General features: G+C 39.2%; 1 protein-coding gene across 1 annotated transcript in view; it reads right to left on the bottom strand.

Moving 5' to 3' along the window:
* Nucleotides 1-1746: 1746 nt before the first annotated feature.
* Nucleotides 1747-17683, bottom strand: part of oxct1a (3-oxoacid CoA transferase 1a) — a 47328-nt gene continuing 31391 nt past the window's right edge. The window contains exons 14-17 of the mRNA XM_074670041.1: nucleotides 11947-12036; nucleotides 11060-11140; nucleotides 2658-2759; nucleotides 1747-2559 (exon numbers count right to left, since the gene is read on the bottom strand). Of these exons, the coding sequence (XP_074526142.1) occupies nucleotides 2524-2559; nucleotides 2658-2759; nucleotides 11060-11140; nucleotides 11947-12036 (309 nt within the window). The 3' untranslated portion in view covers nucleotides 1747-2523. The remainder of the gene's footprint in view (nucleotides 2560-2657; nucleotides 2760-11059; nucleotides 11141-11946; nucleotides 12037-17683) is intronic.

Genomic DNA, 17683 nt, shown 5'->3' with positions numbered 1-17683 from the left:
GGGACACTGAAAAAAAGCCCTTACATCTGCTCCACAGCACACAGCATTTAAAATACTCACATTTCCAGGGTCCGAGGTTTGTTGGTGGATGGTTGGTAATGTGCCTGGATTCAGGACCAGTCTATTTACTAGCCCTCTGTTGTACTGCCCAAAGTTGGAAAAGCAGTCGGCCGTGAAGCGACTCACTCACATGCACAGTTTTACTGAGTGTAGCTGGCACATTTCCTTGATAAATGAACTCTAGCTACTTAGTTGTGTCTTCTTTCAAGATGGGAAGCTTGTGCATGGAATTATGTGGCTGTTTACAGCCCAAAACAGCCACACTCCTCTCCCCGCTGCTGGAGAGATTTCTCTCCAGATGCGGAGAGAGGAGTGGGCGGGGTGGTGGTTCGGGGGTATCTACTCCGGTGGACAAATCAGGTCAGACTTGCTCCTGATTGGTCAAAAAAGGGACTCGCTGACGTCGGCAAACCCTGGAAATTCCTAACAGCTCGTTCTGGGTCTGGATTGTACATCCACCAGCACTACTAAATACAGGTTTTGTTATTAAATATTACATTTTGTGGGCTGGGAGGAAAGCCAAAGACCCACAAATTTCACTAAAAGACTTAATTGTTTTTTGCATAATGTGAGTCCTTTGAGGGGTTACAATGACTTTTTCTGGCTGATATCGCATTCTGACCGGATAAAAATTCATGGAGCCTGACCAAATGTAATGGTTAAAATTGGTAGAATAACAATTATCACTGAAACAAAGCTCTCCTTCTTTCTCCACACTAACATGATTAAAAAAACCTAAGGATCTCAAGAGCAGGAATTAAACTTAAATGATGATAATATCATAGAAGTGTATGGAGAAAAAGAGATGAACTGAGGCTTAATATTAAAACTGCTATTCAACATTTTTTGTTGGTTGTGAAACTCATTAAAACAAATCTGTTACATCAGTCAGCCTGTAAAAGCCAACAAAACCATCAGAGCAAGAAAGAATATTTCTGCCAGATAAAATTTGTTCCTGAAACTTTGTGGCGCAGGTAGATGCACCTAGATGAGTTGATTTGAGACATTTAAGAGTTTTTCTCAGTTGTCGTGACCAAGGTTATTATAGTTTTACAATTTTCTTTCCTTTTTATTTTCATTTATATATGACTTCTTGTTTTCAATTAAAAAGCTGGTTCCCTGGTTTATTTCTTTAGATATTTTTTTTTATCAGTTCCAGTATTAGTTTTAATGTTTTTTGATAGCTGTTGGGCAAGCTTTATAATCCCCTGAATCCCCAGTCCCCCTTTTTTGGTAACACTGTCAGAAAAAGGTTATAAAATATAGGCTTACAGGTTACCACTCAATTTGCTGCATGAAGGGTTTGCCTAGTTCCCACCTACAGCCAGTGGGTAGAGCCCCTTGTCACTTTCTTCCATTTCCCTGCTTGATGATCCAATCCCGTTGATCCTTCTTGAACCCTAGAAGCCCACAGGCTGAATTCTCCAGTTATGTAACAGCCCTCAGGTGATGGCAGCGCCTCTCTACTCGAGTGGAGAAATCACATCAAGAATGTCAATGTAAGTGCAGTTTGTATGTAGAAAGCTGTAAACCTGTACAGTGTCAGGAGACGTCACTCTCAGATAACTCATTTGATTTTTGATCATTGTCTGACTTTGATGAGCTGAAATGTGGGAAAATGTTTTCAGAGACACCTTTAATACACATAGTATGAAATAAGACAAAAACACTTCTTTATTTCAGACTGTATTTTATCTATATACAAAGAGAATGAAGAAAACAGTTTGCGTATGAAATGTTAAGGCCAGTGTTTTCTGACTCAGTGACTCTGATATACATGAGGCTGACAGAAGAGATACCCAATATTTTGACACTATGGCAGAGGTTATTGTTACAAACATGTTACTGTCAGCTGATATTTTACCTTCTGCTTACTTTCTTACATTCCTTATTATTTTGGTAACAGTGTGGCACGAATTTAAACATCTACACACATATCCATTTTGTGCTGAATTAAAAATTAATCTACACAAAAGCTTTCTTCATTACAGTTAGGCTCTATTGAGCATGTTTCAGTAACTAGTATATCTACAGTTAATACATTTCATCTTCAAATGTCTACATCCCTCATGGGCGGATGAGTAGAGTTTCATCTTGGATGACATACAGTATTTAGAATATTCCCTGTCGTTGTGTAATTACGTCCTAACAGCTTTACAGTCATCAGTAAAAAGTCAATAACTTAATGGTGTACACTCAGCAATGTAATTTCCCTTTTTGTTTATCAGACAAGATTATAAAGAAAAAAACACTCATGCATTTGGATAATGTCAATCTCTTTCAATGACTATAAGTGAGCACAAATCCTTCTGAAGTTTGCACGCTGATTACCGAGGAACTGAACAAAGTGTCTCCACTTTATTAGCTTTTCTGACCCTGGTGAGTCTGTTAAATCCCTTGCTGTTTATCACAGAGAGCTGAAATGAGAGCCCCAAACACTTCTCAGATCCCTCAAAAGCTCCACTAGATCTGCTGCATGGGCCTCAGGTTAGCGGACACCTACAGGATAGACAGATCAGAGGGATGTGTCATGGTTATAATGCTTGAAGTTTGAGAATCAAATAAAGTGCTTGTGGCCAAACTGTTTGGTTACTTACCTCAAACTCAGTGCCGGTGCATGCCTTGATGTCCTCTGGAGTGAGCCCCTCACACACTTCTATCAAAGTCAGACCTTTTGTCTTATCCACATCAAACACAGCCTGGTGAGCAGAAACAGGGCAGCGAAACAGAGAGGCAGGGAGAGAACAAAAAGGATGAGATGTTCAGACCGAAACAGATAGACGAGAGAGATAAGACACTACAAAAAAATCTTAAATGTGGGGTTAAAACTCTTTGTTCTTTGTCTAAGAGCTCTTCACGAGGATGAGGGGGAGCCTCCATTATGACAGTGACCTAAAACAGAACAAAACACCCCAAATAACATCACTGCCACACGCAGACAGGCAGAGCACCACTTCAGTGTCGTCCGCGGAGGATAAAAAACATTGCAATTTTTGGTGACACATCCATGACACGCCTCACAGAGTGGTCCTTCAATCTCGGGACCACTTGCATTTGAAACAAAAAGAGAAAAATAAAAAGAGAAATTACTGAGTTAGAATTCAAAAGCACTGCAGAGGGTTAAGTATCTATTCAGGCAACATAGTTCAAAGTCATCAACTAAAAATGTACATCTTACTTTCTGTGGATATTCTGATGTGTTTTTTTTGTTTATGAAGAGGTGTTGTTCTTACCCTCCAGTGCGGAATACGCCCCAAACAGTGTGAGCACAGTTCATAATCCTCATCTCTTGAGAGAGTTAGAAATCTTAGTCATGAAATTCTGTAGATGGCCATAGGCATCGATCATGGTGACAGACAGGAAAGCAAAACTTTTGTAAACTGCCAAGAGAAGTTCTGCTAGACCTGTCATTTACATTTCAGGATCCAAAACAGCAAAATACTTGAAAAATATTCACCTAAACAGTTTGTAATTTGCTGTCTGATGAAAATGTAGTGACAAAAAACATACAATTTTAGTTTTTTTAGAGACATTTCAGGCAACTGGCCCAACCATTCCTCTTCAAGCGTTATTTGTTCAACCAAAGTAATTAAATTGACTTCTGTGTCAAGAACCTGAGTTGAAGGATTTTTGGCCCTATGAAAAATATCACACAGGGTCCCTTCAGTTCACTACCATGATTATTCTTCTTTCTATTTATTGCTTCTGTTAATGCTCTTGCCTATACGGCAAACCTGTAAGGGACATCTTATCTCCTGCCCTGTTCTGACAGTTCTTCGGGGTTAGAGGCTTGTTAAAGATTGGAGAAGTCTCTCTGGAAGAAAAATCTATACTTGACATTTTTCCCTCATTACTCGTATTTTGGAAACCACCATCAGGTTTTTTTTAAGAGGAATCATGAGTGCAAAAACCTGTAGTACCTCCTCAAGTGTCCACTTATAGCAAAGGGTGCCCCAGCTGCAGACATTATTGAATCGTGGCTTTTTCTCAGCAACATTCAACATATTTCAGGCATTATACAAATATTGTTTATTTGAAAAAAAAAACTGTTCTGGAGGTTTGTTTTTTTTTCCTTTCTGTACAATTTAAGTAAAATACAGACAAATGTTGTGTACAATCAACACAACTGGCTGATGTGTTTGACGAGGTTGGAGCTTTGAAGCTGTTTGCCAGGGTATAGACTATGTTTATGAGGTGTTTGCTTTTCTTGATCTTAATACACATCGATATTAATTTCAGTCTGTTTCAAACCTAGGGATGGGTACCTTTCACATTTGAAACGATACAGTACAGATACCTTGTACCTGGCAATTGGTATCTGTCCTCAACAGTACCAATTTTCTGTACTTTTCTGTGTGTTTATGTGGTATTAAATATTGATTTCTTTAATAATAAAATCTCAAAGTTTTTAATTTAACATATTTATTTCTCTATATATAAACTTGCAATGCTGTGTTCATGTCCAGTATGGCAAAATCACCGACTTCATTATTCTCTCAAAGTCATGTAAATGCGTTTGGGTACCTAAACGTGGTACCATTTGATTATACAGGAATCAGTACTCATTATTACACTCACAATTCAGTAGATACCTATAAAAGTACTTAATCTGGTACCCTCCCCTATTCATACCCATTTAAAAACTCTTCACAGGAGTTTTAAGTCTTTCTGGGTACACTACCTTCAATCGCATGATAGTTAGGCTCCTGTTTCAAGTATGATCATTCCCTTCCACCATCCATTATTCTACCTCCCTTGAGATACCAGTCAAAGTTGGTACTTTAATCTGAACCTGCTGATGTTTTTAGCACACGGGCTGTTTTTCCTCAACACATGTCTGGCATAACATATCAGCGAGGTGTACATACAGCACAGCTTACACAATAAGCCTTTAAAACAGAATCTAGGTCAATATCATTATACCTATTTATGCACACCATGCAGAAAATTCTCTATGAAGACAGGCCAGGCACACACAGCTGATCTGGTTCCTGTTGCTTCTCTCAGCAGGGACTGACAGGCTGAGCCACAGTCACATCCAGACAAAGCCCGCCAGGACTTTCAGCTCATTAGGACCACACACACACAGCGACAGGGCAGGAGGCAGATATCTCACTCCAGCATAGCAAGACAGATGGAATGTCACATGGAAAAGGGTCTGTGGGTAACAAAAAATGACACACATCCTAAATGAAGACACGGGTCACTTATGATGGAGGATAATTAAGGATTTGTTGTGAGTGATTACGCCTATAGGTGCTGCAGCATTTTCCAGATACTGCCAGTGCTGCATGATGCCAAAGTGGGCTCCAAACTCGGAACATTTTGTGTCAAGGTGTTGTGCCTTTTTAGCTCTGTTAAAGCAATTAGCTACAGGCTGACCTAGTTTCTGAAATGACAATTTAATACCAAAAACAAGCTGTGCCTTTACAGAGCAGACTTTTCACTGTGATGCTCTTGAGTCACCTTTCTTCTCTATTCACAAACTCACTACCACCATTATCCAGATTGATGCCAGTTAGTTGGTAAGAGGCTGCTAGTCTGACCCATGTGATGTCTGGCAAGGAGTGGGTTGATAGTCATGTTACAACAAAAAGCTGCCATCATTCTGCCCACTCGCTGCGTTACACAAACGCAAATACAATAGACAGAGGGAAAATTAGCTTTTACCCTCCAACAAATAAACTTGAATAGCTCGCCCTGTATCCAGGCAGTGCATTACGGCAATTACAAGGTGCTGTTTTTTGAGTCATTTCAGACAAAAACTCACAGTAGGACCATAAAAGAATTTCAATTGGTTGCCGCAATTATATTCACTGTCACTGACACTGCTTTCATTATGGAAAATGCCATGGATAATACTTTTCTGGGCCCATTACGATGATTGAATAATTCAGGAGTTGCTCTGCCTCATTTGTGAATGAGTGAGCAGTGACTTCTTTTCTTAAATAATCCCCTGAATAGCTGTTTTTAGACGAGCGACTTTTTATGCAGAACATTGTCTTTGCAGAAAAGCACTGTGGGCAATTTAAGCTGTACACAGTGCCACGTAGTACACAAAAATCTCAGTAATCCATCATTTTGATAGCAATGCCCCCAGTGAGGAAGCTTGTAAACAGGGCCGCTGTGGTTAAGGGGAAAGAAATGGCAACCTGGTGGGTAAAAAGGTCCAAGAAGCAGCAGAGACACTGCCTGAGGCAACAGGTTTCCTCTCACCCTGGATCTCAAACCATTACTGAAAGGGAAACACAGGAATTACCATCCCCTCCGGTCATCATGGACGAAGAAAGATGCTGCTTGTTCATGTCATCTTTTTAGAGTGTATGTGGATGGAAATAACATTTTTGGCAGGGTCTGGATGGCCTTTATTTATTTATTTATTCTGCTTTCATTTTAGCACCAGATATTTAATAATACAGAGACAGCAAAGGAAAACAAATTTAAGATAACCATTATGAATATTATTAAAGGCTCTGTTTGCAACAAGTTTTATAGGCTGTTATTTTCTACTGAAGCTTGTTTCTTCTGGTGATCAAAACAATATTATTGTCTCAGAGCACACAAGTAATTTGATACTTGATGGTAATGACAAAATAATAAAAGTCTCCAGGGTTATGTAATTTGGCTATTATAAGTTTTTATCAGGCTCAAAAGTTTCTGAATAAGAAAGGTTTCATCACACATCACATTTTAATAGCACTCAGTCCAATCCCCATTGGCTGAAACTTTGCCTGATACTACGGCATGAATATCACAAGCTGTGGTGATCTTGTCTAATCTGTTTGTATGCTCTGTCCACATCCTGTCAGGTTACTGAAAAATGGAACATTAAAAAAATGAGCTTTCTACAGGGGGTCATTTCCACAATTCTATAACTAAGCGTATACCTTTATTGATCTGCGTGAACCATCCGTCAGAGAAAATTCTCCTCCAGAAGAAGAATCACGGGTTAAATGTTGACACCACCAGGACTCAAGGAATCAAACTGTAACATGAGAGGAAATCATTTCCTCCCATCAAACCTTCTGACTTGGTTTGTGTGCTGTTTCTTGCTGTAATGACAGTTTTGAAAGTCTGTTCTTTTTATCCATTACATTTTTCTTCAGAGTAGTTTAATGGGTATGAATGATACAATACATACTTTGACACGTTGCTATTCTCAACACAATTTTAGAGTGGAGCTGGAGCTACAACTTCTGTGTAACTTAGTCCAAACTTCCATTGTCATGTCTAAGGCCATAACTGCCATCATTATGACATTAGATGTCTTCAAAATATCCATATTTGCCTGCCTTATCTGTGAATAGAAGTCTGTGCTGTGACAAAGCTATGAGCAGAGCAGAGACACACACACGTATGAAGCTGTGTACAATCTCAATCCAGCCCCTTCAAACATGTTTGTGTAGAGCTGTGGACATGCTTGAAAGCTCTTAAGGGTAGAAACGGCAATGAAAAATAATGTGAACACAGCAAGAAATGTCCTTCTTTCACCATTTTGTGTTCATTAGCAGTGCTTGATCTCTTAACTCCTCCTGTATGTCATTCAGCTGCCACTGGTCTCTTGCTTGCTTGTAGCTTTGAGCTCAAGGTGTGAACCTATGGGCTTCACAGAAACTCTTTAAGTTTTGAAAGTAAAACTAATACATTACAGTGAAAATGCAGCCCCACTGTCATGTGCAACTTGTAAACACCTCGAGCACTGGTAGAAACATTGGCCACTTCTTACTAATTACAATGAAAAACATTTCCTCTGTGGTTGAATCAGTGCTCAACATTCTTGGCAAACCAAACTCATTATGGTTTAATAGGCAGAGTTCATTACTTTCTGAATTCACTGAATAGTGTACCCAGTTTTGAAATGACTGGAAACACTTAATGACCAGATTGAGACGAACATGCTGCATGAAAAAAGGCTTCTCTTATACCTCCTCCTGACGGTTTCTCACAGTTCTTAGGGTCAGATGGTTCACAGTGAGGTTCATGAATGCACCGTGTGGCTAAAATGATATAATAATGGTTTATGATTCAAACTTAAGCAATCTGATTAATGCAAACTGTAATGCTTGAATGCACTCTGGAGTTCAGAAGGCTTTCACATTACTTTAACCAAAACCATACTATTTGAAGACCATAACATTTCTCACCTATATTTTAGTGAGGAATCATGTTTCACAGAGCATTTAATAGAAAAACCGCTCCTTGGTTTCTTGATCTTTATTTTGCCTTTCAATAACACAAGACATGGAGTATGTTGTCTGACTGCACCTCAGGTGTAAAAGCATCATGATTCAATCATCTGTATTTTTGGCTTCTTGCTCACATGGTCATACTATACTTGTGCTCTCTGGCTGCACGTCAACATGAAAACACCTTTAGTGTGCAACTCAGTTTATTGATTTTTACAGCCAACTGCAGCACAAGCACGAGGTAGCATTCATGCCAAGGGTAATTATTTTGGCAATTTTTGAGAGGCAGTCAGTCTGACAGGCAGATGTCAGCATTTTCTTGAAGGTTAAGAGACTATAAATGTCGAAGAAGGGTATGTTAGGGGGCCTTGAGGTATTCAAAGAAAAATAAAATGTTATCAGTTGTATAGTAAAAAAGTCATGGCATCTATCGCATTCAAAAAATGTGAAGAGAGAAGGGGAAATAAAAGAAGTAAAGAAGAACATAAGCTAAGTAACCTGCTGCAGATGTAATGAAATGAGAGGTTTCTAATGGATATAGAGGACCAGGAAACAGCAGGAGATTAAACGAGAAAGGTGTAAAAGAAGACGAGGTGCCGTGTTTGCAATCCGGTAGAAAGAGCTTTAACCTTTATAGATATCGACAGAAATCTGCCGGCTGAGAAATGTTGCAAAAACAAGAAAAGGAAGCAGAGCAAAAAGAACAAAAACATGGAGACATTAAAGGACTTGTGCGACTGACATGTTAGGTTTTCAGTGAGCTGGTTCTAAAGCCAGTAACCACCAGAGGCATACATGGTATTAACCAGAAAACAAAGAAACACATAAACCACATCAGCACCCAGCACCACTCTCTCTGGACTCTCTTCTTTCTTGTCTCGCCTACATTTTCTACCTCCTCTTTGGACTTTCCTTCTTTCCCTGTAACTGCCCTCTACCCTCCATACAGGGGTGTCTTTTCAACCATCTACCTCTGCTCACCATCTACCTATTCCCCTTCAAAAGAAAACTCCACCCTCGCACCATCTAAAGCACCATTATTGATAATATAATAACCTATCCTCAGACTTTCCTCTCCTTCACTGTGTGTGCTACAAAATATGACAACGCACGGTTGTAGAAGAGGAAGATGTTGGAAAGGTTACACATGCTCTAACATTCTGCCTTCACATTATACAGGACTCAAACTGTGGAGTACTGATGAAATTCAGAAGCAGAGCAGAGACAAAGCTCTTCACGCTTCAATGAAGATGGAGATGGAGATTAGCCTGGAGGCTCGGCTTTATAAGCTTTCTGAATAAGATTGAGCAGTAAGATTTATAAAAATACACATTGTGTTTAAAAATGGGTACTTGTCTCAGACTATAGGCTGAAGTTGTCAATAGAGGGTAAAGCAACACCAAAAGTCATTTACTCCACACCATCTAACTTTTTTCAACTTCTATCAAAGGGAATATGGTTAACTCTAAAGCAATTCTGCTAAATCCTCTGCTTGTTCACACACAGCAAAACATGGCAACTACTTCAAAGAGTATTATGTTGGGGTTGGACCTAATAAATGCTGAGCAGCAGTTGATCAGTCTACAAAAATTGCAAAGAAGAAACAAGAAGTTTTTGGAGAAGATATAATATATAGCCAATGTATTCCTCTGAAGTTCCTCACGATAGTCACACTCAGTCCTCAACTAAATCAAATCAAGGCAGATGCATTTATAAAAACCAAATCTCAACAACAATCAAACCAAACTAAGTTTTTACTCCTATAGCCACAGAAGCTTAAGTTTTCCAAGCCTTCCAAGTATCAGATGATTTACAGGACATAAGCAATACATAAAACTTCATTATAAAAACAAAATTTATTGGATCAAAATCTGCTGGGCGTTTTTGACCAAAGAGATCACATCATCAATACAACAGCCAGCATCATAAGGAAGGTCCAGAGGCATGGGCGGGAGCAGAGATAATCCCATTGTTGAGGGGAAACCCAACCCACACCATGGAAATTAAAAAAGACAAAAAAAAAAAAAATCAATACCATGCCTTCTCACATATATAAAATGATTAAATTAGAGTTCATTCAATAAAAGTAATTTGCTGATGCTGCTCTGGCTTTGTATGAAGAGGAAGCAATAAAGGAGAAGATGAAGGTGCCATATGTGATCTGTGTTCTGTTGTGCTCATTCTGTGCCTTATTTATCATTGGTAGTTAATAATAATGTCATAGGATTTCTATACGATGAAATGTTCAGCGTTCTACCCTAATAAGATAAAAGAAATAGGAACTCAGGCCTTCTTCTTACATTTATACTCTTGCACTTTTGAAGGCTTGGTAACCGCAACGCTCTGGGTCAATCCATCAGGATTAGCTGGGATGTGACTCACACACATCAGGGAAGGAAATGGACATAAAATTAGCTCAATGAGGAGATTTTGTTGCTGTTATGATAATAATGAATCAAATACATTTGTAATGACTGAGTGATTATCAAAAGAAGAAGAAACCTTGTAATCACAGAGGCCTCTGACACAGCTTCCTAATGTCAGGAGCACATTTCAATGGCAGCAGTGCTTGTGTGTATACTTTGCAATATCAATTCTGTTAAAAATAATGGCAAATAGCTTTAAATTCACAGGTACTGACCAGTGAGCTAGTTGTTACAAAGGCCATGAATACTGCACAGCCACAGCTGCCTCTATGGCTCTGTCAATGCAGTCCATCCATCCACTTATGTTGAAACAGGGTATGACTAAGATATAGTATTAAGGTAGAAACAGTCTCTTTATGAATACAGCATACAAATGGTTTCACACACCTTTTCTGTGATGATGCGGTCCACACACTGCTTCCCTGTCAAAGGCAGGCTGCATTTGTCCAATATCTTGTGTTTCCCCCCCTGTAAGAAAAGATAGGGGTCACTCACTTCTTTCAGTGTTTTTTATGCATTCAGGGACTTTGCTTCCAAATTTATTCATCCAGGGTCTTTTTTTAGTACAACTGTGCCTTTCTATAGAATTTAGGATTCATATTCTGTACTGCTGATGTGTGCTTCCATTTCCCTGTCAGCTACCTTAAAGAAAAACATCAAATCCAAGTAGCTGTGACGCCAGAGAAGCAACCATCATACACATACATCTCACCCCCCATCATGATGGAAACAGGCTTCAGGGCACTAGATTTATGTTCACCTGCTGCACCATCTGGATCGTAGCTGGGCGCCAGACAGGCTCCCATTAGGACAAAACAGCACGCTTCTTCAAGCACTGAATGTTACGTTGCCTTTGCATCATGTCAATTTTGACTTTCAAACAGTGAACCGATTTGGTTGGATCACCTCCTTGCACAGAGCAGTTATTCTTCTGTAGCTTTAGCACAAATCTCGACAGCTATTCTGAAATACTGAATCCAATCCAAGAAAAACCAGGAGATGGCTTGTGCACACTTCCCCATTAGGATGAGCTGGTACTGGTGCTCTTTGGTATAGAAGCATTAAGAAATAAATTAACCGGATTACCTTCAATCAGTCATAACACTGATTACTGTGGATGCAGATACAAGTTATGTTAGTGAAGGAACCACGCAGGAGAAGAAGATTGCTAATTTAATCCTCATTTCCTGAGACAGGTCTCTTGGGGGGCAATGTGCAAAGGCAAATTTGGTTAGAACCACACCAACACACATCACTGTTCCATGTATACAGACCTTTGCTGAGTGCTCCATGGTGACAACCACTTTGGTTCCTGCACTAGCCACCAGATCCATGGCTCCTCCCATTCCTTTCACCATTTTACCCTGAAAATGAAGATAAAAAGGAGCTCTGTCAACACAGCCCAATCCAAAAGCACACACTAACAGTAAACAAAAGCAAGGTTGGGAAGAAGTCCTTGCAGAAAGCTCGTCTTGTCAAAGCTCTCCCAAAAGCAACCTTTTTTTCTGAATACAAGTTTTTAAATCTGCTCTTTGGCTCTGTCTCTTCAATTCAAAGTTATCTTCTAAAGCTCTGTGCTTTGTTCATCCCTGTTTTATCCCTGCTCTAGTAAGACCCTGAAAAGTTTCACAGGCTCTGAGACAAAGAACAGGAAGAGGAGATTAGAATGAATCTGCAGCATTAGAAAATTGTGGTTAGCTTATAGCAACAAAGGCTTGCCAATTAGAAAGGGTGAAGTAATCTCCAAACCCAGAATCCAAAGGAGACAGAGTATTTTTCTTGTCCTAAATGTTTACTTAGTTCAATTTTTCCATAATCCTTTTGAAGTGTAACTTCAAAACTTAACATCTGTTAACAAAAAACAAAAGTTATAACAAATCAAATTTAGAAGTGAGAATGTTTGTTGTTATAACCTACACATTGCAGAATTCAATCTAAATAAAGTAGACAAAACATTCTCTGGTGGGTCCAGTATTAACCGCTGGCAGCATGTGACACATCAGATGAGCTTTTCCTGGAGAAAAAATTTTGCTCTTCAATTTTTTACGTGCTTTGAGCACTAAAAACTCAACTGCATCACGGGCTTTGTCTGAGGCCACTCACAGAAATGTCACTGACAGATGTCTAAAAAGCTGAGCAAATTAAACCTCAGCAATCTGCACAGAAAGATACCAGTGAAAGTATGAAAGTGGGGGGAAACGCATTCACTATAGTGTGATCCAAAGCTTCAGGCGTATGAATCATGTCCTGAGAGCTGACGGTACTCGATACAAATGAGGCAGGCGGGGGCAATCTGGGCACGTATTTAACAGTGAAAGCTATTAAAGGTCACAGTAAGATGCAGCAGCAACAGGAGTTAAGTATCATAATAGAAGCCATCTTTGCGCTTCTAGGGAGCCTTTGGTCTAAATGGCTCTCTGTGGCAAGTGTTTGATGAAGACAGCTAGGTTGAAACAGAGGTTAACTGGCAAGTCTCAGATTGAAGATACAGCTGAATGTATGGCAGACACTATAGATACACTTAAAATAGAAAATACGTGACCGTACATTTCTTATAAGACCAACATTTCTTCACAAATCCTAAGTGCTTAGTTTTCCTTTTCTTGTCTTCTTGACAGGGAAACCTAGGAGATCATCACAGCAAAAAGAACAGCTAACATGTTGAAATTTGTCTCCTTCTCTCATTGTTCCCAATAAAGATGGTTTCCAAATAGGGGAGGCTGACATGCAGATATGGCCAGAGGGTGACGACTGAGTAACTGAATTAAAATCCCATTTGCTCATCAATCATGTGAAAAGCCTGCTTTGCTCCTCACTTGATAACCGGAGGATATATACGCCAAGTGTGGTGCATCATAAGGATGCTGTCTGCCTCCGGGGAGGCCAGCTGGGTGGAGAAGATATCAACAGAGAGCGGAAGGAGGGCTTGGAGAGTAGAGGCGGGGTAGAGGAAGTGGGGGAAAGCAAAGACTGAGTATATGGGAGAGGTTGCTCTTAATTAGCTGGACTATATTATCTTATAAAACAGTAATTGAGAAGCTTACCATAGCAGCTCACGTGACATCTGGGAATGAAACTCCTTATGTCTTTTTTATTAAAACAGTATCTACTCTGGGTTTTGAATTTCAAGACTTCTCATCCTGCTGCTTTTCAAAAGTGAAAAAGTGTTTGGTGGTGTGTGTGAAAAGACTCTCTGACATGATATAAGCAGGACTCCTAAACCCAGCTGTGTGAGCTAGACACCTGCTTCCATACAATGCAGGGGAAAGGTAACTGTAGGCCACCTTTTTTTAAAGATTAAACAATCATATTACATTACCTAACTCACTGTGATCAGCTGTAGAATAAAACAACAGAGAACCATATGTAGGAATGTGTCCATCATCTGAAGCAAGCAAGCAAGAAACAAGCACAGCAATTCAACTCCATTTTCACATTATTAAAATGGCCCACTATTGCTTATGACCTCATTACTTACACAACACAGTAAACAATAGCAAGACCCGCTGACATGTATAGGCTCCCCTGCTTTCATGGTATTGTCAGTGACCTGAATTTTTAGTAGGGCTGGTCTTTGCTCTCCTCTGATTGACAGATTGGCATGTGGTTCTGTGACCTGCTTTGATTAAGCTTCTGTGTGCTGTAAAACTCACACTCATCAAATCAAACTTAGTAAAAACTGATATTCATTTATAACATTTCAAAAACAATAAGTACATAAACATTTGGACTATGACTTCAGCTGTTGCTTCAAATCTCAGGTGGGAAACATACAGTTTTTGTCAATTACTTTCCGTCAAAGCTGTACTTCTCATCAGGAAAACATGCACTACAAATGATACTCTAGAAATAGAAGATATAGAAATATATATAAAATAAATAAATAAATAAATAAATTTATTATTATATAATCAATAACAGAATTATTAATTCCAATTACTTTTGTAACCCAACAACAAACTATTAGCTTTATGTAAAAGACTGAAAGTTCTGAAATTTAAAAGCAACCATCTCATAAGAGACAAACAAAAGGAATCATAGTCACATCAGACAAATGCCTTGATCAGCCATGAGAGCTCAGTAACTTAGACATGTGTGCAGGGGCCAAACAGGAGCTCTAAAGAGGGGTTATTTAACATTTAGGCTTTAAACTGCTGTTCTGGTACCCATTAATCTTTACATGATTTACATCTCCAGATAGATCAGTTTTTTTTTTCCTCACACTGGTGTTTTAGAAAATTCTCATTTCAGCCTCTGTCATATGCATCAAACATAGAGGTTTGAAAATCTAGGATTTATGACAGATTTTCCAAGAATTCTTCATTGTGTAAGGAACCTATTTAGAGGAACAAGAACTGGTGGATGAAACAACAACAACAAATCTTTTGTTTTGCACATGCATGATGGGGTAAAAGCTTCAAATGGATAAGTTCTTAATAAATGATCCTGTTCCCTAAAATAGCTTTATTTAGTCGAAGTAATTCTCGGCTCTGGACTTGTTCTGTCTGTCTGCCCAATAACCTGCTGCAGCCTAAGACTGGACCCCTCTTTATTACTTTCCTTCTAAAATTGGACTTGGGGAGTAACATTGTGCCAAATATTAAGAGTTGGATACTTTTGGGAATTGGCGCTATAGCATCTGGCTCACTGCCAGAACAAACCGGAGGAACACAGCTTAATAGCATCAATGTTAAGCCTGAACAGTAGCCACAGAAAGAAATAACCTTTTGCTTGTGACAGCAACAATGGTGTGGGCAATTTAGTAGTTTAATTAATGCAGCTTTGATGATATTAACCTTGTAGGTCTGACTGAAGCCCCACAGGTTTTTTAATTTCCTGACCACCATGCTGTAATCTCAGCTCTGTTAGGGTAGTTGGATGCCTGACCTCGCGTATCTTTCCTTATTTCATTAACAGAAGCCATAGAAACATGAAAATACTCGTTGGAAGCAAAGAATGTTGCTCTATTTTAAAGTTTGGAGCTGCTCAATTATAAGAGCCATTTAAGAGAACTGTGTAATTGGTACTGTTATGTCTCATATTGTAATACAGAAAAACTAATTACAAGTTTGTGAAAAATGCTCAGTTAGAGCTGGTATGAGGATTCAAAGGAACTTTAATGTTATTTTCCAGCTTTAAACGAGCACGAGTAATGAGAAAATCTGCTCACACTTTTTCCCACAGGAAGAAGAGTTTTTTGCCAATTTTTTTTACTACTCTTTATCTTTGAAATTAATCCCTGCCAGCAGCAGATATACTGTAAGCAACCCCTATGCTAATTAAAGAGGCGTTTAAGAGAGGATGTAAGTAATGGAGCATCCAGTCACATAATGGTTTTTAAAGTGAGCAATAGTGTGGTGGACTGTAGGAGGCAGCATCAGTGGTGTTGAACCCAGATAACAGTAGATGTCTTAAGTCAAAGCTCTGCTGAGATGACACCTATCATAACATGGGAAAGCAGAGACAATGACACAGTCAGACCCACTCCACCAACAAGGCTCTCTCGACAAGTCGCCACTGGCAAAGAACAGAGGCTATTTATAAAGGTTTAAAGCCTTTTGTGACAGTGACAGCAATGAGACTGCACTAAAATGTTTTCACAAAATGATTCTCCAAACGTGGAAGAAAATGGGATAAAAGGAAGGAGAGTTTAAGTCTGCAGCCTCTGTATACAAAGATGTTTATATCCTTCATTCAATATATATTTCTATGTTACACACAGTAGCACTGCTCATCAAACACATGCAGCTGTTGCTTCAAAGCATGAGATAAGCATCAAGGGAGGCATACTTTGACACGTGCTGTATTTTTTCTTTCTAGACATAGGGGTTGCTCGCATTTTTTGTGTTGCCATGACGACAGCATATCCTCATTTGTCGAGCAAGTGTTCACTTTCCAGTCAGTGGCAGACACACCACAGAAAATGACCCCCTTCACATTCCAAAAGTTCCCACTAACCAACTGGCTTCCTCTCTCTCCTCCACAAAATCTCTGGTAGTTCTCCGCTGTCTGATACAAACCACTCTCTATTTAATAACATAGCGACGGACCGCCACAAGCCTTCGTTACCCGGACAACTAATGAGAAGAATCAAAAGGGAGAGACGGGACGTGACAGGGAGACAATAGAAATCATGTGCAAAGTAACTGGAAAACGATGCTGTTTATAGAATAGGACTGATTAAGGCTGTGAAATCTGGATGGATAGAAAAATAATGTTTTCTCTTTGAATTTATTTAAATGTACACAGGAGCCAAAGAGGCAAAATGTGTTTATAATCATAAAACAAAGGATAATGGGGTAATCAGCAGCAATGGTGCTAAAAACAGCAGTTCCTCAAAAGTCCACTTGGGGCAGGCCGCAAAAGCACCAGAAGTCACAAACACACCCATTAGAAGAAGCTCTTCTTATTTGCAAAATAGCCTGAATCAGACACAACTTTGGTCTGAAAAGCTGAGTTTTCCATCCATCTTGTTTTTTGAAGTGTGTGCTGCTGTCAAGACAGAAGGTCACTTTCGTCTTCAGAGCAACAGCAAGTTTGAGTTGAAACTGTGATTTCCACTACAGAGTTATGCCTGTTTCTAATGAAGATCACAGACACACAGTATTGGGTTTCAGCCTTGTCACTTTCTGCACTGAAAAATCCCTAGATTATCTGAATATTTTGATGGTATTTTGTCAGGTTATATAAAATCTCTGAGTTATCTTATTACCGTACATTTTATGACTTGATGATGTGATGTGAACCCCTTTCTATCTTTACCTCAAAGAGACTCTACCTCTTCTAAGTGCTTTTTTATACCCAGCCATGTGACTAACCTGGTCAGTTAGAGGGTGTCACCCTTTTTATTGCAGTACACAACTTCTTCAGTTTTATTATTCCTGTCCCATCTTTTTTGAAATGTGTTGCTGGCATCAAATAAAAAACTAGAAAAGCACTCAGAGAGCGCAGACCTCTGCGTATATAAGCATATTGTGAATGTCACAACACTTTAGTCCTACTTTAATGTTA

Source organism: Halichoeres trimaculatus, unplaced genomic scaffold (genome assembly GCF_033239565.1).
Source record: "Halichoeres trimaculatus isolate MK-OKI-2021-1 unplaced genomic scaffold, fHalTri1.1 fHalTri1_scaffold_5, whole genome shotgun sequence".
Classification (NCBI taxonomy): domain Eukaryota; kingdom Metazoa; phylum Chordata; class Actinopteri; order Labriformes; family Labridae; genus Halichoeres; species Halichoeres trimaculatus.
The sequence above is the reverse complement of the archived record's forward strand: the minus strand, read 5'-3'. Positions and strand labels throughout refer to the sequence as shown.